Source organism: Dysidea avara, chromosome 7 (assembly GCF_963678975.1).
Source record: "Dysidea avara chromosome 7, odDysAvar1.4, whole genome shotgun sequence".
NCBI lineage: Eukaryota > Metazoa > Porifera > Demospongiae > Dictyoceratida > Dysideidae > Dysidea > Dysidea avara.
The window spans coordinates 30,801,029-30,823,183 of NC_089278.1; the positions used below are offsets into that span (position 1 = coordinate 30,801,029).

Genomic DNA, 22,155 nt, shown 5'->3' on the forward strand with positions numbered 1-22,155 from the left:
GATTTGACCTTGGATTCCGTATGCTAATAGTTTATGAAAAAGTATTTTATGTGTTTATGTGGCACCTTGTCAAATGCCTCTTTAAAATCTAAAAAAATGGCATGAATTAAGACCAGGCAAATTTGATTAATTGTTTCTCATCCCCGCCCTCATCCCTTTTTACCCCACTGCCTCTAATTTCATTATTGCTGTTATCAATCATGTACACACTTACTTTGATGCTAAGAAGGCTGGCTACTATTTTACAGCACAGCAAATGTCACTTGCACCTCAGAAACGGTGGTAAAACGTAAGTACTACTTCTTAAAAGGCTTTAACTAACCTGCAAACAGCTTGATTTGGAGTATTTTCTTTAATAATGAATAATGAAAAATGACATCCCGCCCACATGGAAATCTGAATTTTTGTGAATGAGAAACAATTAATCAAGTTTGCCTGGCCTTATTTAAAAACTTCATAGCTAAACTTATCAATTGTGATAACCAGTTGAATTTTACAGCTTCTACCTTCTCTGAAACCATGTTGCTTGTCACAAAGAATTTTGGCTTGAGATAAGTAGCTATTTGTTTGTTGAGATGATATGTTCGAGAGCCTTGCAGTATAAACCTGTCAGTGATATTGGCCTGGCAATGATCTATATCACCTTTTTTATGTGCAGGAACAACATGAGCAGTTTTCCAGTTAGAGGACCACGGTAACTTGGACTGGTATAGCGAGGCTTTGAAAACTTGAGTTAAAGATGCAGCATTTTGATTGGCAGTTTCTTTTAGTATGTATGCAGGGATATCATCAGGGGTGGAGGGATGCGGGCAGGATGAGAGTTTGCCTGGCCTTAGTAACTGCATGAAGACCTTCTATATAGATCTTACATGAATATGATTAAGCATAGCCAATTTATTAGTCAACATACTACCATATAGCTAATTTTATTCCATTCCCCATTCCATGTACCTTTTCAAACACACTTTTTGTAACAACGTTTTAACAGGCTGTAGGACCAGGTGTCCTACAGACCTTCAGCACTTGTGCTGTAAAGCCTTAATAAATAAAAAAAAAAAATTAAAGCAGGATCGCACTTCCGGGCCCAAGAAACTCAAGCATTGTCACCAGGGCGCGAGCCCGGCTGGGCACGAGACTAAGTATTATAGCGTGCTAGCCTATTCTCCGCACATGCGCTTATAAATAGACAAGCGGCGCTACTCGCTCTGCTCGCGTCGTCTCTGCTCGACCTCGTCTCTGCTGGAAGCGAAGACTACTGTATAGAACATTAGGTATGGAAAATAACTGTTGTATATGTGTTTTGAAAGTGTCCGTGTGCGACCATATCCGCCTTTTCCAACTACAGTGAATCCTGTCTAATCCGGTCACCTTTGGGCCAGACCCTTTGGGCCTTATGCTGCTTTACAAATAGCCTGTTTAATCCGGCCATTTGAATTTGATGTGAGTTTGGCTGCATTGTACAGATTATTATTTTTTTTTGTTGAAAAAATAATATTGATTAGCACAGACTTATTAATCACGTTTTGTGGTTGCTGGTGGTACTAATTTGGCAGGTGGTCAGGTCGTTGCATCACGTAATCCCCGCTCAGCACAGGTCGGTAACAGGGGTGTAGTTATTTTTTGAGCCTTTTTTGTAATCTGTATGGCTTGATGTGGGATTTTTAGCGCCTGCACCTATGTATCTGGGCAAGAGTTCCATAGCCCATGTAATTGAGAAGGATCTGACCTTTCACTTATTTACTAGGAGTAAGGGAGTATGTGGAATTCATAGATAGGGTCCGCAATGCAAAATTGATATCCTCCAATCAACTACCTAACTATTGTCATGTGTTAGGCTAAGTGTAACTTAAATAACACCAGCGTGACAGCCAGATTATGGTTGCATTTCCGAGATTTGAATATCAATCACATGAGTGCCTATTTCATGCATTGGATTGCTCTATGTGTTTACTGGTGAGATAGCCGTATTGTTAGGTGTTTATAAGCTTCATATTCTTGCTGTTGGAGACTCTCACTGATTTATCAACCATTCTGGTATTTGTTTGCAAAAATCGCGTCGTTTTGGCCGAATTTCAGCATATAGATGGCTCAGCCAGATGGCTAACAAGTTTCAATTATAACCATACTCCGCATGCAGGTATTTTACCTAGTACTGGTCATTGCTGACTCGCGCTGCAGTTGCTGCTCTACTTGTCCTGTGCTCCAGAGGAAGAAACATTTTGTCTGTAGCCAAAAAGCTGCACAGATCGTGCTGCCACCAGAAACTGACCAATAAAATCAAACCACCAATAAATACTTTGAGTTGATGATAGACCACTTGAACAATGTTGAGAGTGAATATCGTGGCACCCTATGAACCACTGCAATGAAAAATAATGTGATTTTTAAGATATTTGTATCATTTTTTACCAGAAGAAAGTGACAAACTTGGCTGTCACACTGGTGTTATTCAAGACACTTAGCCTAACACATGACAATAGTTAGGTGGTTGATTGGAGGATATCGATTTTTCGCGTTGCGGACCCTATCATAGAATAGAGTTGGGAGTGGGTGGGGCACTTTAACATATGACGAGTTGAAGTTAGATCACGCAAGCCAATAAATGGCACCTTCTGGCATGTGCCTAATTGGCTGGAGGCTTGCGTGACTCCCTATGTGCTAACCATGGTTAGGCTGTTAACCTCCATTTAGTACAGACGTATTGAATCATGTTGTGTGGTTGCTGGTGGTACTAATTTTAACCATTTGGCAGGTGATCAGGCCATTGCATCACATGATCCGGTGTCATGTGATCACCTCTCAGTGCAGGTTGGTGACAGGCACATAGCTGCTGTTGCATTTTTGAGCCTTTGTTGTAATCTGTATGGCTCGATGTAGGATTTTTATCCTCTACAGCTAGCTCGAGCCTATTTTGGCGAGAGTTCCATAACCCAAAGAAAGCCCATACTGGGGTAGCAGTGAGTCTCAACTAGTTAGTTGGAATAATTTAAACCTTGCAAGAGTGATCGTACATCTTGAGTAAAGTTTGGTTTGCCTGTCTCCCAAATGAGATCTTGTCACCTTTGATAAACACTGTTGAGTGTTAGTGAGTCTGTCTGCTGATCAGGAAGACCTGGCCACCTCCTCCATGTTGGTGCATTCGCACCCATGCTGGTGCATGCCCGTAGCACGGTTAGTAGCCGCAATTGTTAATGCTATGGTTGTTATCAAAAAAAAATTGTTGAGTACTACTTTTGTGACAGAATCATGCCTTGTGTGGTATTTAATCGGTTGTGAGGCCTCCCCAATTTTGTTAGTACTTTACTATGTGACACGTACAGTGACATGTCTGGTAGCCTTTGTTTGATTCAAGATTTTTAGTCATAGTCCTGACTTGATATAATACTGCTATAGGTGTATATTTCATTTGTGCTGTGGTCAGCATAAGTTGGCCGTTATCTGTACTGGTATAATTTGTTTAACTATAGCTGTGTTTAACCACGACTTCTGGTGCACAGTCTGTGTTGCAGTACTGAGGAGCAAAGCAAATATATTGCCTGTTAGATATTAGCAATGTCTTACAGTCATGTGTAGTGAAGTGATAATGTCTTACAGTCATGTGTAGTGAAGTGATGACTTAGCTGATGTGCTATACTACCGGCCCATCAGCTGCTTATGGTGCAGTCATGCTTACTTGCTGGTGGGGGGCAGTTGTGCACTCTTGGCACATCTGATATGTTCCTGTATCCAGATGGTCAAGGCTGTTCTTGGCTGCTACCAACTTATTTGTATCCAAGACTGCTAACCTGTCACTGAATTAGCATATATATTGACTAGAAGTGTTGCAGTAAGGCTAGAAGTGCAGCCCGGTCCGAACTGTTTGTGTGTTACTAGCTGCATGCTAACCATGTCCTGAGTTTGCTTGGTCACCAGAGTTGCTGTTGTGTGTTGGTTAATTATCATACCAATTTCAAGGAATAACATACTGGCATATGCTGCTATTGATATTGTTGGCATGTGACTGCACTGTGCTACAAGTGCCTGTTACATTTGATGCCAATGATACAATCATGTGCAGTTATTATAATTGTAATACTGTTGTATCCCTTTGCTGTGATTATATAAATGCCAGATATAGTTGGAAGGTTGATACAGTCCTGTACTTGTACCACAGCTGACTGTATCTGATTTTACTACCAATGTAGCCATTGACTGCTTATAAGAGGCAGTTGCCAACGTAGCTGTCACGTCATTGAGTCAAGTGTGATAACTGATGCACCACTGTAATCAACTGTGTTCTCTATGTAGCTGTTGCAACTGATGCATAGTTTCTGTGCAACTGTAATGAACTGTACGTGTGCTACTGCTACCATTCTATAGCTGTCACATATACTGCACATGATGCAGTCGGGTGCTATTGATATAGCTGGTGCAGAGCAGTAGCAAGGCAAGAAATGGACAGGCACCACCTTACAATTTGAATTGATATTGTCTTCCAAATCAAATTCTAAACAGCTAAATTATTGAGGAGGCATGCTACAGACCCTCTAATTGCAATATTTCACATACTCAGTGTATCCAGCTTTGCGCTGGTTAACTGAAACCATATATGGTCGACTGCTGTGTTAGAGTTATTAAGATTGACTGCATTATTAGAGGACTGCAATGACTAAATCTCTTGACCTTAACTGGTTCAACCACAAAACCAAACCAGTCTGATCATTTGCTATGGGGCCCTGTGATATGCGACTACTGCTCACCCACTGTGGCTGATATAGTCAGGAGCTAGCTCTGACTAATTCATGACTGTTCTGTGCTACCAATGTAGTTGTCAGACCTCCTGCAAATGGTGCAGGTGGTAATGATATAAGTGATGTGTGGCTGTATTGTGCTACTGGCATAGCTGTTAAGCTGACATGGTCAGGAGTATTGAATTGACTATACAGTCTTGGCTGTTACACGTTGTAATTAATGCAGTCAAATGTTATCAATATTTAACTGTTGAAGTTGCTGCCACCTCCACTGCAAATGAATTATGCAGCAACAACCATCTGATATGTGAGTGTACACTACCAACGTAGCCTGCTGTCCCACCTACTGCAACTTGATGCAGTGAGATGTATTGATATACCTGACACGTGTTGTGTGACTGTACAGTGCTACTGGTGTAGCCAGCAGCTGATGATATATGATGTGTGACTACACTGCTGATATTCCTGTCATCTCCGCTGCAAGTGATATAGTTTGGTGCTAACAATATAGCTGTTGTGCGGCTGTAGCTGACGCCACTGTCCCTTTTTTTTTATAACTGATGTAGTCAGGTGCTAACAATGTATGATTGTATACAGTGTTGCTGCCGTAGGAGTCACCTCTTCTACATGTTAATTGCTACTGATGTAGCTCATGTTCAACATAAGTATAGCTCATTATGTGCAACCAATGGAGTTCATGTTAAGTGCTATATAGCTCATGTATGTGCAACTGATGTAGCTCATATTAAGTGGTACTGACGTAGCCCATGTTTGAGTGCCACTGACTGAGTGCTACTTACATAGCTCATGTTTGTGTACTACTGACATAGCTCATGCTTGTGTGTTATACTAACGTAGGCCATGTTAAATGCTACCATATCTCATGTTTGAGTTCTACCGGCATAGCTCATGGTGAGTGTTACTGATGTAGCTTATGTTTGAGGGCTACCAATGTAGCTCATGTTTGTGTGCTACCGACATGGTTCATGTTAAGTGCTAATGACATAGCTCATGTTTGAGTGCTACAGATCATGACTTACCTCATTAGAGTACTACCAACACGTTTGAATGCTGCTGTCGAGTTAGCTCATGTTTGTGTGCTACTAACATAGCTCAATTAAGTGCTTCTGATGTAGCTCATGTTTGTGTTACCAATGTAGCTCATGTTTGAGTGCTACAAACTTACCTCATTTAATGGATGCTATGTACTGACATAATTCACCTTTGAGTGCTACCAATGTACCTTATGTTTGAGTGTTAGTGACATACATCATATTTGTGTGTTACTGCTGTAGCCCATGTTTTGAGTGCTCCTGACATAGCTCGTGTTTGTGTACCATTGACATACACGTAGCTCATGTCGCCTGCTACTGACATAGCTCATGTTAAGTGCTGCTGACATAGCTCATGTTTGAGTACTACAATGTAGCTCATGTTAGGTACTGCTGGCATAGCTCATGTTTGAATGCTATTGACATGGTTCAGGTTTCAGTGCTAAGATGTAGCTCATGTTTACGTGCTACCGACATAGTTCATGTTTGAGTGTTACCACATACCTCATTTGAATGCTACCGATGTAGTTCACGTTTGAGTGCAACCAATGTAGATCATGTTTGTGTGCTACTGATAGCTCCTGCTTGTGTGCTACTGATAGCTCCTGCTTGTGTGCTACTGACGTAGTTCACATTTAAGTGCTACCATGTAGATCATGGTTGAGTGCCACTGACAACTCTTGTTTGTGTGCTACTGATGTAACTCATGTTGACTGCTACCGATGTAGCTCATGTTCATTGCTACCAACATAAGTCATTCTTGTGTTGCCACTACTGACATATATAGCTTGTTTGTGGGTTACCAACACAGCTGATGCTTGTGTGCTACTGACGTAGTTCATGTTTGAGTGCTATTATGGCTTCGAAAACTGCACCTACTACTTCCAGATAAGAAATCATATGATGGGAGTATGCATGCAGCACTGGTATGCTTGTCAAGCTGAAGTGGCTCCAAGAGGAGTCCCTATGACTGCTAATTTTGTTAGTTTCTACATTGGAGCCATGCACCTACACATACTGCAACTACCGCATGCCCATCATTACTTGTTTCCCTGTTGTAAGTGCTCTAAACTCTCCTGCCCTGTAGATTTTAATCATTTATGTAGCTAAGTACTGTATTTCTATAAATATAAGCTGCGAGAAATTTTCATGAGATTAATTTTCGTGTTAAATAATTTTCAATTGTGTCCTCAAGCGATGAAATCTTTTTAACAATGAACTACGTAACTTTTTAAGTTCTATACAGCCTTTTTTGTATATAGGAGAAGCAGAACAACAAGCAGTGAAACTGAAGTGTGGCATCTCCATTCCATGGAGGCTGCACCCTGGATTCAGAAGTAGTCCGTCACAAATCAAGCAATGGACTGGAGTTGAATTGCTGTAGCTAGAAGCTCGTTGCATGCAACTTGCATATTTGTGTATATACATTTCATTTAATGTGACCTGTAGTAGCTGTCTATCACGGAATGGCATCATTAGCTATCAACGCTGTTGCTTGCACATGCAGTGAAATAGATGAAGACAGCTCTCCTCGAGGCCCTTGTTTTTAAAAGACTGAAGCAAAGACATGTGCTTGATCGAGGTGGCCAGAAAGCAGTTAACCGAATTCATTCAATTTCTCTAATATTACGTTAGTAAAATTTTTTTGCATAATTCATTTTCTAGTTTCGATGAAATATTTTAAATATAGAAATACGGTATGTGTTTTTGTATATTGTCTACATGTACATTAGTTAAGTAATTAACCAGTATTATAATGGGAAGTTGGCACATGTTGCTATCTGACCCTCCCACTGGCACTATCTTTGTACATAGCCAATCTTTGTACATAGCCATTTTAATTCTGTAATCTTGCATCTGGTATTGTAAAACAATAATAAATAAATAAATAAAATAATACCTAAAGAAATAAATAAAAGCGACTTTTTCCTAAAGTTGCAAGTACAACTTCCTGCGCATATGCAGGCACTGTCAGTTAACTTCCCTTCTTTTCTCGATCATTTTAGCGGGAGAATCCAACAATGCTGCAAAGAAGCATTGTGCTTTAAAATGCAACCTTTATATTGGCATGATGGCCTTTATCAGGCATTTCTGCTTGTTGTTCCCATCCCATTTTCCAAGAATTCTACTTACCCTATTTTCATTTGTGTTTCATCAGAAAAATTACACCAGAACACTTAACTGTCTATTTATTACAGCTACTAACTTTAATTTGTACTTATGCAATATTTTGTGTTAGTGACTTTAATTTATGACTGTATTGGGATAATGTAAACTTGTCTGTAGCTACAGGCAAAGAATGGATGACAATGGAGAGTCAGCAGCTTTGGAAAGACATACTAGTGATCATAAAGCATGCTCTAAACAAGTAGCATATAAAAACGTGACTATGATTGGGCTTGTGAGTCTACTGAATTATTCTGCTATTAGCCCCACAATTACAATGATGACCAGTGTAGCTGGGAAAAAACTAGGAAGTTTGTCATATGGATTGAATTATGTTTTTACATGTTTGTTCAGTTTTTTGACCATCTCTTTACTAAACAACTTTTCAAGTAGAAAGAAGCTTTTACTATTTGGAGTTTTATGTATTATTGGATTTACGGCTTGTAACTGGTACACCAGTTATTATACATTAATTCCAGGAGCTGTGTTATTTGGGTTTGGTGTACCTGTTACGTGGATAACCTCACTGGTGTACGTGAAGGAAATAGCTGTCTATTATGCCCGAAACAGTACCCAAAAAGATACAAACATTGCTAGCTATTTTACTGGGATTGTAGTAGCATTTTCTCTAGTTGGCTATTTAGTAGGGAATGCCACAATTGCTGGAATACTGACACTATTGAAATCTGATGACGTCAACAACAATGCCACAACTGTCAACATGGGCAGTAATTTTACTGAATCTAGTACACAGTGTTACACCAATGATGATGCTTTAGAGTTTAACTTTGTTACAACAAATGTTTTGAGAGGAGTAATTGTGTTTTATCCACTATTAGCATTGGCTATTGTGGTATTATTCATTGATGATCTGGCGAAGCAACATAGTAAAGTATTTCTTGGATTAAGCTTGATCACTGGAGCGATTAAACAAATTTGGTTAAGTGCAGTGTCCATGACAAAACTAGTCACAAGAAAGGAGATGTTTTTAACGTGTCCTATTTACTTTACAACGGGAATATCAGTAGGGTTCATGTTTGCCAGATACACCAAGGTTAGTTGAGTTACATAACCTTAATTTGTATATATACTATATAATACTTGTAGCTGCTAGTTCTAAAAATCATACTTAAAGCGAAGGAATCAAAACATGGAACACTGTTAATACCGTTTAGTTTGGCTGGCAGTCAAAATAGTTTGCATTTCCAATATTTTGTTAGAGCCACCTTAATTGGCTAGTGATTAAAAATATAAAGGCCATGGCAGCAAGAGTTATAATAATAAGAGAGGAGAGTATACCTAATGCTGTATCAAGAGTTCATTGTGTGACTGGGCCTGCGAAAACAGGGCATGTGGGTACACAAAATTTGCCTACTTTTTCAAACTTTCACCACTCATAACTTTTTATTCCTTAAAGCTGTGGCCATACAATTTTCAGCCCCACTTAAACATTTAAATGGTTTAATAACACAAGTTACTAAATGCAAATATATTGATGCAAATATTGTAAATGTTAAATGAAAATATCACCTGTTATGTGACAGAGTATAGTTTGTGCCCAATTGCCCTGTTTTCGCAGGCCCAGTCACACACACACACCCACACACGCGCGCACACACATGCAGATTTACACACACACACACGCACGCACCCACACACACACACACACACACACACACACACAACACACACACAACACACACACAACACACACACAACACACACACACACAACACACACACAACACACACACAACACACACACAACACACACACAACACACACACACACAACACACACACACAACACACACACAACACAACACACACACAACACAACACACAACACACACACAACACACACACAACACAACACACACACAACACAACACACACACACAACACACACACACAACACACACACACAACACACACACACAACACACACACACAGATTATGAATGCTTGGCTGTATATAGTCCCGTGACAAATGATTGTGTGAGTTAAACAGCTTTTGTGCATGTAAACTTCTAGTATTTGTTCATTCCTTACCACAATTAATTTATCTGCAGTGATGAATATTTGAGAATGTTTACTGAACCAACAAATCACCAAGACTAAGTCAGGATTCTACTCTTTCAATTACAGTATGCTTGTAGTAGGCAGAGTTCATTTTTTAGCATGGCAATACAGCTGAAATTTTTGTCTGTCTAATGTTATTGGTTTCTCAAATGCATTTGTAATGTATTTTCCATACAGTATGCCAATTAACCACATAACTGTACTTGTACAGTTATGTGAATAATGAATAATATTGGGAAAATACAGTATACAGTTGTTACAACATACACGATTAATCACTTTGTGACATTGTGAAAAATTCAGCTCATCTCAAGGCTACAGTACAGGACTCAGTTTCACCTCGGCTGTATTAGTCTCTCGACATATACCCTGCATTTTCAATACACTTACATGGTGGTGCTTTAACATATGGTGTTAGATATTCTCCTCTTTTGTATTATTAACTCTTGTATGTAGTCTTCTTAATTGGCAGTTTACAATGCATGATTTTCAAAATTAATATATAGTGGGGCACATAGGCACCAAATGTAAAGTGTTTTTCCTTGGTCTACATATGGAGCCTTCGTGACATGCCCTGTTGTATACGCTAGTCAGCTACAAGTATGTGTTAATGTTGTTGTTATTCACCGATTACAGACGTACGTGGCTGAGTGTGTGGGTGTACATGTGGTCGGCTACGTTATCATGATTTATGGATTTGCAAACAGTCTGGGCAGTTTTGTCACTGGAAAACTGTTAGCTTTAGAAGCAAAATTTCAAGTGGTTTTAGCAGCTTTAACCTTTCATTTAGCAATTTTGGTGTTTTTAGTTATCTGGGAGAGGGAGCCACTTTTGTCCATTCTGTTAACCATTCCATTTTTATATGGTATCTGTGATGGTGCTTGGATGACTGTGTGCAGTAGTAAGTGTAATGTACATCACATACAATATTAATAACCAAGCTGTATATAAATTCAAGTAGAAGGAAATATTTGGAATTTTAGGGATCAAAGAAAAAAGTATTGAAACAAGGGAATAGCTGAAAAGTGGTGAAACAAGGACGGTTGCCTATACCTGCAGATATATTAGTGAACATTAATCCCTAATTCAGTCATGGTAGTTTAGGGATTAATGTGTCCCTAGTATATCTGCAGGTATAGGACCCCTTCCCTGTTTCACCACTTTTCAGCTGTTCCCTCAATTGTTTTAGTACTTTTTGTTATCCCTAATCCAACTTAAAATTCCTAACTTTTCCTTCTACTTGTTTGTTTACTTTTTAATAACATAATTATGACAAATGAACCACAAGAAAAAATGGTGCTAGGAATGCTGTAAAAGTACTTTTGCATCAGAACGTGCATCCCAAAATTCAATCAATTACATAATGGAAAGGGAGGTGGCCATTGTGCTTTGTTTTCAGCTATGCTTCACCCATTACACGGTGTTACAAACTTAGAACAGTATCTCTGCAATCAATCCAGTTGCTATACGGAAAGTATGGGTCAAATGGTGCTACTCTCAACTGCTTTGGCTCTAGACGTATCATTCATTGCCTCCTCTGGTGTACAACAAGAGACCCATTCACACTATAATGTAAATTGGCAATGCACATCAAATTTGCATTAATAATAATTTGCATTCATCACATTCACACTTGCCATTCCAATGCGAATTCCACCTCATAGTAATTACATCATGCATGTTGTACAGTAATATGCTCATTATGAGCACATGTACGAGATTTCTTTTGTTTGTGGTAATCGTTTTGTGATTGGTGAAAACTGAAGAGAATGGACCCTTTCACCATGTTAATATGCTGCACATTCCTCTATTAGATTCTTTATGTTAGTAAGAGAAGCGATGTTTTACAATGAAGAATGATAGGCGAAGTGTTAAAAGTCCGACGTGCGAAAAGAATGCTAGTAGTAAAATGTCATAGAAGGAGACAACGAATGTTAACCACTGTAGTGTTGCGAACTGGTGTGGAAAAACCGGTTATTAACTGGTATTGTCTAGGTCAAGCCAATTATTGGCTATGAAGCCTTTAAACTGGTTTTGCCCACCCACTTGGTAAACCATAAATTACCCCTGCTGACAGGTGTTAACAACATAACATAACCTCAAAGCGTGTGTAAATATGTGCTTGTAAATATGTGCTTGTAATAGCTGTTATTGTAAGGCAGGATGTTGATGGTCACTTTTGTACCACCCTAAGGCTTCCAACAGGCATGTTTAGTGCCATAATGTCTGCTAATTTACAATCAAGTCAATATCCAATTATTCACCTTCCAATAACCGGTTTTAGTTAACTCTGCAGGTTCACAGCACTATTAACCAGGTTATAGCTAACATATTCTTTAATGTGATGCTTACTTATCTGTCGTACAGGAATATCCTAACATGTATGGTAGCTACACTAGATAGAAGAAACCGTTGTGCACTATGGTGTGCCTCATAGCAAAGATTGGTGGGAAGATGTACCGAGAGGCAAGGATAACAGCTGGTGGAAGGAAAATTTGCATATGTCTTGTAATACTTTCACTGTCTTACGGAATAGGCTGCATGATTATATAGCAAGGGTGACCACACGTTTAAGGCAGCCAATTTCAGTGGACCAAAGGGTTGCTGTCACTATTTCCAGACTGGAAAAAAACCATAGGCAGTGCTCAAGTATGTAAAACTAACTATATTATATCAATGTATGCATCTGTTTGCGTCAGGTTCCATTAGTGATCCTTCTTACCCTGCATTACCTTAGCTCATGAAACCATATCCCGTTAATCCACATACTTCTGATGGACAATGCAATTTTAACTACTGGCAAAGTAGGGCAAGAATGGTTGTGGAGAGCACTTTTGGAAGGCTAAGGGTCGTTGGAGGTGTTTGCAAAAGCGGATTGATGTGCAGGTAGATAATGCGGTTACAGCACTGGGAGCTTGTGTTGTACTTCACAACATATGTGAGACCATTGGAGACCACTGTTCTGAAGAGTGGACACAAGTGGATCTTGAAGTTGAGATTGCAGTACCAACAATTCACGGTCTCAGAGATGGAGCTGCTTCATCTGTCTGTAATGCTATTATGGAACACTTTCGTGTACATTAAATATGATATGTCCTGAACTTGTGATAAGTACGCATTATTTTGAGAAAATTAATAATTGTCTGAACTGTGGTAATTTGTTGGATTGTAGTAAGTGGGTGCATATGATGATGCTACTACGTTGTTTACACTATAGAAGAAGATCCCAGTATTTGCTGCATAAAAGACAAAAACATTCCTTGCATGTTCCTGCTCTTTTTCTTATTGTCTTTCATGCAGCTCTGCTTCCAACTGCATCCATCTCATTTTCCTCTGTTCACCTCTTTCTTCAGCCTCTTTATTCAATCTCTCCAGTGCTGCAGATACTTCTGCAGCAACACTTTTCCGCTTGGGTTTCTTCTTGATTGCTATATAAAGCATAAACAATAAAAATTTAATTGTATCATATGAGATATACTGTAACATGAAAGTGAAATAGGTGCTAAATGACCTAACTGTTTGAGTGAAGCTGCAGATTGATATAATGGTGACAGGTCAAATCAAATTTGATTACTTTTAATATTGTGTAAATTCATTACTTCTTTTCTTTGCAGTAGATGATACAGAACTAGAAGTGTAACTACTGGAGTCACACTGGTAGACGCACTCGTAGTCACACTGGTTGATGCAGCAGTTGATGTGGCAATATCACTGACAACAGAGGCTGTATCTCTAGGACTGTTGTCTTCAGTAAAAAGTTCATCTAGGATACGTAATTAAAATATAATAATACATATCATGGTGATGGTTATTTACCTTGACTTTGTGAATGGATGCTCTCATCTTGTGTATAGCCTGCCACGTAGGTCAGTTCTTCATCCTCAAGCTCAGGTGGTACTTGGGTTTTATTAACTACGTAATACTGTACTGTAAAAGTGGAAAACCACTGAGGGAATTTTACCATCAACACTCTCTGAGTCCAGCAACACTGCATTGCTTCCACTCTATAGTAGAGTCACTGGAGCAGAAGAAGGCCTGATGCCTAAATAACATCTACTTGGACGAAGAATGGCCAATTTTATTGGTTATTTCCCAAGACGTTGTTGTGGTCCTTTATCTGCCAATCATCACTACTGAACGCACCAGTCACAAAAACGATAGTTTACCTTCCTATACTTTTGTATAAGGTTCTTTATTTTTGTCCTACATTGCTGCCAGGTACGTTCATAGCCTTGTTCCACCATGTCACGGCAATCGCTTCATAAATATCACGGTTTCTGTACTCCTTATTTAGTTTCCTTTGAAAGCAGTGTCTTTGTTTCATCGTTTGTCCAGCTGCTAGCCATATTCCAGTTCTTGTTGATCTTGTTAGCTCACACAATTCATTAACTCGCCCCGCAATTCACGTGATAACAAACTGTTGCATAATACACCTCCAATCCAGCTTCAAACCACCTCCTGAGGTGGATTGCTTGAATGCAAATCAAATAAGGTTTGTGGTTACTGTGCATTCAGTGTGAATGCAACCAAAGCGAATTAATTCGCATCTAATGCGCATAACTTGCTTAGTGTGAATGGGCCTAAGGTGATCCTTTGGGCCCTTTGCTTTTTTCCTTTGTTTTGTTACAATTCAATTTTGTCAATCTCCATGATTTAGTGCAGTTACCTATCTGGTATTTAGTTGACAGGACCTTCCAATCTTCCTTGCTGCAGCTTCTAGATTCTTTCTCATCTCATGGTCCACAGTTTGGCCTTCATTTAAATCTGTCCAAGTGTGAAATTTCATTGAATTTCCCACAAGTATCAAACGTGTCAATGAAGGTTTGGAACTCTTGGGATCCCCTATTTTGAGAACAACAAATTTTTTGATCAATTTCTGTCTTCTCATTTAGTCTAAGTTGTAGCTGCTCAAGACAGTATTGCTATTTGTCTCAAGATTGGTTACATAGTTGTTTAGGAAGCTGTAAAATTGTCCATCTTCTGTGCACAGTACCATTCTGTTTTTTGCATTTTTATAATAGTTTGATCTTAATCTCAAACTTTGGATTTTACAATGTAGTCTTCCTGGTGATTCATGGTGCTAGGCACTTTACCATTTCGCTTGGGAGCCTGGGGTTCGGGGTATTTGATAAGGCAATATGGCACTCCATTGGCCCAGTGTGAACACAAAATGACCCACACAACTCATGGTTTCTGCTCCAATTTTCTCAACAGTAATTCAGCTTTGTGACTAACATAAGCTGATTGGCCCAGTTGTATACTACTGGTGGAGCAGTATAGATGTCTGGGTTGGGCCAGTTTGGCTCAGAGTCGAAATACTTATCAAAAACCCTGCTGGGGTTGTGATCATCTTGCCATTCTGCTGCTGCAGCTTTTTGGGATCATGTAATGGTGTCTTCAGTGGCTTTTATCAGTGGCTTCTGATCTTCTATCACAAGATTTCCATGATGTAAGTTTTCCAGATGAAGACAAAGCTGTTGCTGTCTTTGATAGGTATTCAACTGATATCTTTATCCCTTGTGCTACTCAACATGACTTTCAGGCTGTACTAGACTAACACCAACATGACAAGCTTCTTGCTTCTTCGAACATCCATTGTCTTACAGCTCTCTGTTGCTCATCTGGTGCTAGTAGTGGATGGCTGAAGGATGTTTCCCAAGTTTCTCTTGCTTTGGCTATTCCCGAAACTGAGTTTATTGTTGGTCTTCGTTTGTGGCTTGGAATTCCTCGTTTTCCACTATCACTACTATGCGTGTGTTTACTACTATATTGACCAGTTTGGTGATCACCTTCTAGAATGTTTTTATGGTCCCATGAGAATTTGTCACCATGACGCTTTAGTTGACATTGTCTGTCCCACTGTCTGTCATGCTCTGTCCCAAAGTTATCCAAGAGTTTTAAAGGCACAACATGTCCCGTCCAAGTGATGTGTACCACCCTAATTTTCAGTATGGTCGACCTGCTTACTTAAACTTGTCAGTTCGCAGCACCACCCAGCCCTGTCACATTTCTTCTTCTTTCTAGTGCTGGGGTTGCTGCTGCAGCTGGGGCGTTAGCTAAAGATCAGAGACATCTAGATGCTGTAGAGGAGGCAGGGTGTAATTTTATCCCTCTGGTAGTAGAAACCTTTGGTGTTTGGTCACCCTTCGCTCTTCGAACTCTCCATACCATTGCTGATCATACGACTGCCAGAAGTGGTGCTTCAACCAAACAAGCCTGGAAAATTTTGTTGCAACAACTTTCAGTCTCGTTACGGACAAGTAATGCATGTACGATATTAAGACACTGGGCTTTGCAGTGCAAAGACACTGAATTTCCCTTCTCAATTCCCTCTCATAATTGTACTTGTAATTAAGTTGTACTAGGGTAGCTAATTTTTGTTGTAGTTGTAGTTATGTTATCTTTAATTACCTTGAAAATAATTATGGTAAGCAGTAAAATCTGGAATATGGAATAATGGAACAGCGGAATAATTAGATTCTAACTTATTTATGTTCTCTATAGCATTTTTACACTCCTCACTTCATAGCAACTCTGTTGACAACACAATCACGATAGCAGAGTAGTTCCTTGGGTTGATCATTAAATAGAATGCACACAAATCTATCAACTCTAGAACAAATTAACTAGTAAGTTAAACTACTTTCTAATACACTTCAATACACAGTTGTTACAGATCTTCCTGCTATGCCAGCTGTCACACACGAGTAACTTCCCAAATTTATTTGTGACAAAACACTCCACCCCAAAAAATATATATACCCTGGACTAATCTACTTTAGCTAACCTTTCTTAACTTTTTGGTCATCCATCACCAAACGTGTTTAAACAAATTCTAAAGTCAAACACTACTTTGAGCATTACTCTTATAAATTCGGCTGTCACTTGTGTGAACAGCTGGTATAAGCATAAGTATAGTAGAAAGAACTTGTAATTTTGTAGCGATTGTGTATTGAAGTGTCTTAGCAAGTAGTTTAGCTTAGTTAGTTTGTTCTAGAGTGGATAGTTTTGCTTGCATTCTATTTAATGAATGCCCTGAGGATCTCCTGCTATCGTGATAGTGTTCTCGGCAGAGTTACTCTGAGGTGAGGAGTGTATAAATGCTATAGAGAGCATAATAATGGTATGACATTAAAAAAGAATGTAATGTTTGATTATTCTGTTGTTCCGCTGTTCTGTTATTCCATATTCCGGGTTTTGCTGCTTCTCAAAAAATACAAGTGATAAGCATAATGGCCAACACAACCACAGGAAGCTGCATCGCGCTATCGGGAATTTACACCTTGCATTTTCAGGAACCAAAAGGAGGATAAAGGCAAGTCCATGATGAGTGTATTGTACGTACTGCGGTTGGCAAAAAGGCACATCTTGGGACAAAGCAACATTGAACAGTGAATCAAGCTCATAGCCGTATCGATTGTTAAGTTTATGCTTAGCTGGCCACTGTTGTTCAACAGGGTACATGAGAGTATAGTCTTTGCACCTCCAAATTGAAGTACTCTAATAGAGCAGTCATATACTCAAATAATTAATAATCACCTCCCTCCCGCTTCAGTTTTTGTTAAACTAGGTAACAGAAAACAAGCAATGTAATAATGATGGCCTTAGCAAAGTTTTGGGCCAGAGTTTAAGCATGCTTCACATCTGTTTGGCTTTCATATTTAATTTGCTTTCTGGTTTTTGCAATTTGTATGTACACAAGTACACAAAATTTGAAATTTCAACTAGAGTAGGGACCATAGCACATCGATAAAAGGTATACTGAAACAAGCTGGAGTAGTGCATGATATTAAATCACAGTAAAACAATAATAAGTGTTATACCCCTACTGTGCATTTCCATTATGGTATCTTGAGCACAGTAGGGATATAACACTTCTTATTGTTTTACTTAATATTGTGCACTACTCCAGCTTGTTTCAGTACTTTTTATCGATGTGCTATGGTCCACTCTAGTTGAAAATTCCAATTTTTTTGTGTACTGGTTTGTTAACATTTTTTTTGTAAAATAAAATTATTATGACTTATAAATCCATGCATACTGCATCAAAGGAAAGAAACGGTGCCGTGTGCCCCAGCTACCAATTATCGTCTGAAAAGTGAAGTATTCACTATGCTTCGTTGTCAGCTATGTTCAACCCGTTACACAGCATTACAAATCAAGAACTGTTCAAAAAGCACCTCTGCAATCAAAGTAGCCACTATGAAAAATATGGACGATTTCCATTACGAAGGGAAGCCATCATGTGCTACCACCAAGTTGACACCTTTTGCTGTCGGCAAAATGAATAGGACACAAAGGAGAATACTGGTAAGTCCATGAAGAATGTATTGTACATACTGCGGTATGCCAAAAGGCACATCTCGGGCCGAAGCAACATTGAACAGTGAAAAAATCGAGCCTGTAGCCTTAGCCGTTATTGAGTTACACTTGTCTGAAGGCATCAGTCAGTCAGGCATTCAGTCAGTAGAAAATTCTGTTTATACTTTTTAAAAATTCCGTAGCAACTTGTTGAAAGCGTTACGGGTTGATCTGAAAGGGCTTAATTTTACCTGACCAATACTGCCTCATCGTTGTCAGGGAAAATTGAGGTTGGGATTTTTTTGTGGGCCATGCCTACACCTTTGTGGTCCCTACTATCGTACTGTATGATACTAACTATTGCTTTTGAACAATAGGTTATGCAAATAACCGAGAAGATCCACAATATTTTGTTGCCATTTACAGAATGATATACCAGTTTGGTATTGGATTCAATGGCCTACTTGCACTGGCTATACAAACAGATGTTCATTTGATGATCTTATTAGTGATGTTTGCAGTGTTTGCACCACTACACCTGATTATAACTTGTCTGTCTTCAGTACAGTCAACACTGAATAATGTAGTTGATAAATTTCATGGAATTATTTAGTCATGCCTTCTAGTGTTTAACTATAGCTATGTGCAATGACTGGATTTATTACTGTGTGCTTGAATCATATAATTTTCCAGTGTGATTTTGTAGTCTGATATATTACTTTTGCAAAAGATTATGTGTAATAAACTACATGAAAGAAAAACAATTTGAAATTGAAAAAAATTCATCGCAATTAGAGACATTTCAATACAACACTAATCTATACTCAAACCATATAAAAACGTTTACATTTTGCAGACATTTTACTGTATTTGTCAGTCATGTTAAGTTATTTAATAACTGTGGGACAGTGATTATAATTCAGTCGAGTTAAAGTGCAGATTGAGCTGGTCTTTGTTCATTTTTGTGATCTCTACAAGGATTTAATTCTCAGCTGTTGCAATAGTAAAGATCCTGTTTTAGTGTTAATTTGCATGTTGAATTATAATGCCACACTGCAGCCAGGACCGTCCATGGGGGGGGGGGGGGGGGGGGGGGTTGGGGCATTTTGCTCCCGGGCCCAGCCAGAAAGGGGCCCCACCAAGGGCCCCTGGATTCACAGTGTTTATTCTAGAATTTCTCCTTTGGGGGTAATCAGGAACCTTGGGGGGTGACCAGGTGCCTAAGAGTCTAAATATAGTTGTCCAAGTTTATAACAGTTGAAATCATTGTGAAACTAAGACTGTGTCATGAGTGTTGATGTGGATTGGGTGAAGCCAAATCCTATGGTTGGTAGAGCAGGATGCATAGTGATGACATAATGATGTAATATCTATACCCATGTGCACCTCATTTATGCAATTATTCTATTATAGTGTCTATACACATTCACCTGAGCCTCTGCCAAATAGTAATATCAAAGAAGTGAACATGTGTTCACTCCCAATGGTTTTGTACTGGAACAAGCATGTTTTCATTGTAAACATGTTTGCGCTCCTGAATTGTCCATACTAAATATATGAGATATTTTTACAGCCTCATAACTCACTTGTTCTTGCCCGTATCAAAGTGCTTTTTTGATTAACAGTTCCAGCATTTAAAGGGCTTCACAGCCACAGCGCTACTAAATGTTTGGGCAACTGGCCCATGTAACAAGAGTCATTAGCAAGAAACGAGGGTTCAGGTGAATGCGAACAGACTATAGCAGTACACTGCATTTGTTGAATCTGGTGAATAAACAATTTGTGTGAGATCACTAAGATATTGTACTGACTATCACTGCATGTATGATATTGACTGCATGGGTGGATGTCTGCCAAGAAACTTACAGGCTATTTCAAATTAAAGTATTATGGTCTTTTATGGTTATTAAAATCAGGCTTTCTGAGATATAATTTGGCAGTATATTTGCTGTCTGTGCTTGTCGTTTTGGAGATTGAATCTAAAAGTTTTGTGTACCATTTTAAAAACAAGCTTAACCTAAGTATAGTGTAGCAGTCACTCAAACTTTTAAGGGGTGAGTCTGAGATTTTAGGGGGGGGGGAGTTCCCCCTCCAACAGCCCTAGAATAAACACTGCCCTGGAATACCATCGCGATATATTCTAATAGAGCAGTCAAGATCTAGATGCTCTAATACAGCAATCATCGAATTCTTCAGAGGAGCAGCGTAGCAAGCAATGTGTGTAGTTATAAACAAGGAGATATAGTTGGTGAGGGGCAGCTATTGTCATTGTTGGCATGTAATGATCTTTTTTTTGGTCTTTGACTTACAACTAGATGCTTTAATACAACAGTTACCGAATTCTTCAGAGGAGCAGCATAGCAAGCGATGTATGTAGTTATAAATAAGGGTATATAGTTGGTGAGGGGCAGCTATTGTCATTGTTGGCATGTAATGACCTTTTTTTTGGGGTCTTTGACTTACAGTTAGGCTGAAGTTGTGGTTCAGAGTGAAACCCTCCTTGCTCCTGGGGCCCCACTTAACTCTTTGTCCTGGGCCCCTTAATTTCTCTGGGCAGCCCTGACTGCAGCCATCAGAGATAGTATGTCTGCTATCATTGTATAACTTTGACATTATGTATATGTGGTGAAAATTGTCACAATGATATATAAATATAGTATGCACAATCTGCTTAAGAGTAGTTTATGTAGCTATAGCTAGAAATCTTGTGTATCCACTTACTCAGAAATTTCCTCCAGCACATATATATCTCTATGTTATAATGAAAAGAAGAAAAAGTACAAGTTCTTGGGTAGCTAATAGACCACAAATAAACAGTAATTAGCCATGAGTGCATGTCTTTATGACAATATCCTGAATATCGGTACATGCGTGCTTGGTCAGGTTTTTGTGGTATGACAATACATGCAGTCTATATAGACAGTCTGACTCTTACAACTAGCCCAATCACCATTTACAACTAGCCAAAAGTCATTTACAGCTAGCTGTTTGGCCACAACTATCCCCTTTCTAAGCCCCCAATCTGCATAGACCATACACATGTATAGTGAAGTTAAGTCGATAACTCAAACCTGTGAAAGAATATTGCAAATTGAAACATATATTCATACCTGTCCATACATATGGTATCATTATCTGCACTTATACATGATTGCATCATGAATGTATATTGTATGAGATCATCAAACTGACACTATAGATAACCCACTGTATGAAATAGTTACAATTAGGAAGTATCAAATTTAGTGCCTGGATATTTGGATGTCTTTACTAATGAATACCAAACTATTTGGTAATGTTTTGATTAGTGCAAAAGTTCTGGAATTTAGCTACATGTTGCCACATACTTGGCTACTTTCTCTCTGAATATATGCAAAATTAATGCCTTATGATGGTTGTCTTTATAATCAATTTTACATGGCACAACAGGCCATCTGGATGCTAAATTTACCATTTGGATATTCGTTTGCTAGTGAATTACAAGTGTTTATGGTTGAAATGATGTTGGTTATCAGCTACGTTTTTACAAGAGATAAAATCTTAACAAACCAATATCCAAATGAATTGAATATTTGTTGCAGTCCTACATATGCTTCATTAAGTCCAAAGTATGTCCTAATTCATCACTCCACACTGTCGTAATGCATGCATATGAAAAAGTAGTAACTTTAACCTATAAACATGCAGTACAGCAGTTTTATGTGGTCTATCTCTGTATTTCTATATGTGCCTGTGGAACAACACAAACGATTTCTTATAGTCCTGGTCGAGCTATTGTTTTATTATCACTTATTATGCCCATCCAAAGTGCAAACATCATGATGCA

The 22,155-nt window shown here is 38.9% G+C and overlaps 1 protein-coding gene across 3 annotated transcripts; it reads left to right on the forward strand.

The window, feature by feature from the left end:
* Positions 1–1,156: 1,156 nt before the first annotated feature.
* On the forward strand, positions 1,157–19,125 carry LOC136260582 (UNC93-like protein). Of its 3 annotated transcripts, XM_066054375.1 has the most exons (5): positions 1,185–1,271; positions 1,346–1,440; positions 8,069–9,002; positions 10,665–10,929; positions 18,707–19,125. In XM_066054375.1, exons 3-5 carry the CDS (start codon positions 8,082–8,084, stop codon positions 18,940–18,942), a joined length of 1,422 nt encoding a protein of 473 aa, XP_065910447.1. In that variant the 5' UTR covers positions 1,185–1,271; positions 1,346–1,440; positions 8,069–8,081; the 3' UTR covers positions 18,943–19,125. The 3 variants fall into 3 exon arrangements, with proteins under 3 accessions (XP_065910446.1, XP_065910448.1, XP_065910447.1); XM_066054374.1 differs by lacking the exon at positions 1,346–1,440 and having other exon boundaries at positions 1,157–1,271; XM_066054376.1 differs by lacking the exon at positions 1,346–1,440 and having other exon boundaries at positions 1,157–1,271; positions 18,756–18,884.
* The last annotated feature ends 3,030 nt before the right edge of the window (positions 19,126–22,155 follow it).

Coding starts and splice junctions, on each gene's coding strand:
- LOC136260582 (XM_066054374.1), top strand. CDS start 8,082: ATGGATGACAATGGAGAGTCAGCAGCTTTGGAAAGACATACTAGTGAT. Junction 9,003..10,664: donor TGTTTGCCAGATACACCAAG/GTTAGTTGAGTT, acceptor CACCGATTACAG/ACGTACGTGGCTGAGTGTGT. Junction 10,930..18,706: donor TTGGATGACTGTGTGCAGTA/GTAAGTGTAATG, acceptor TTTGAACAATAG/GTTATGCAAATAACCGAGAA.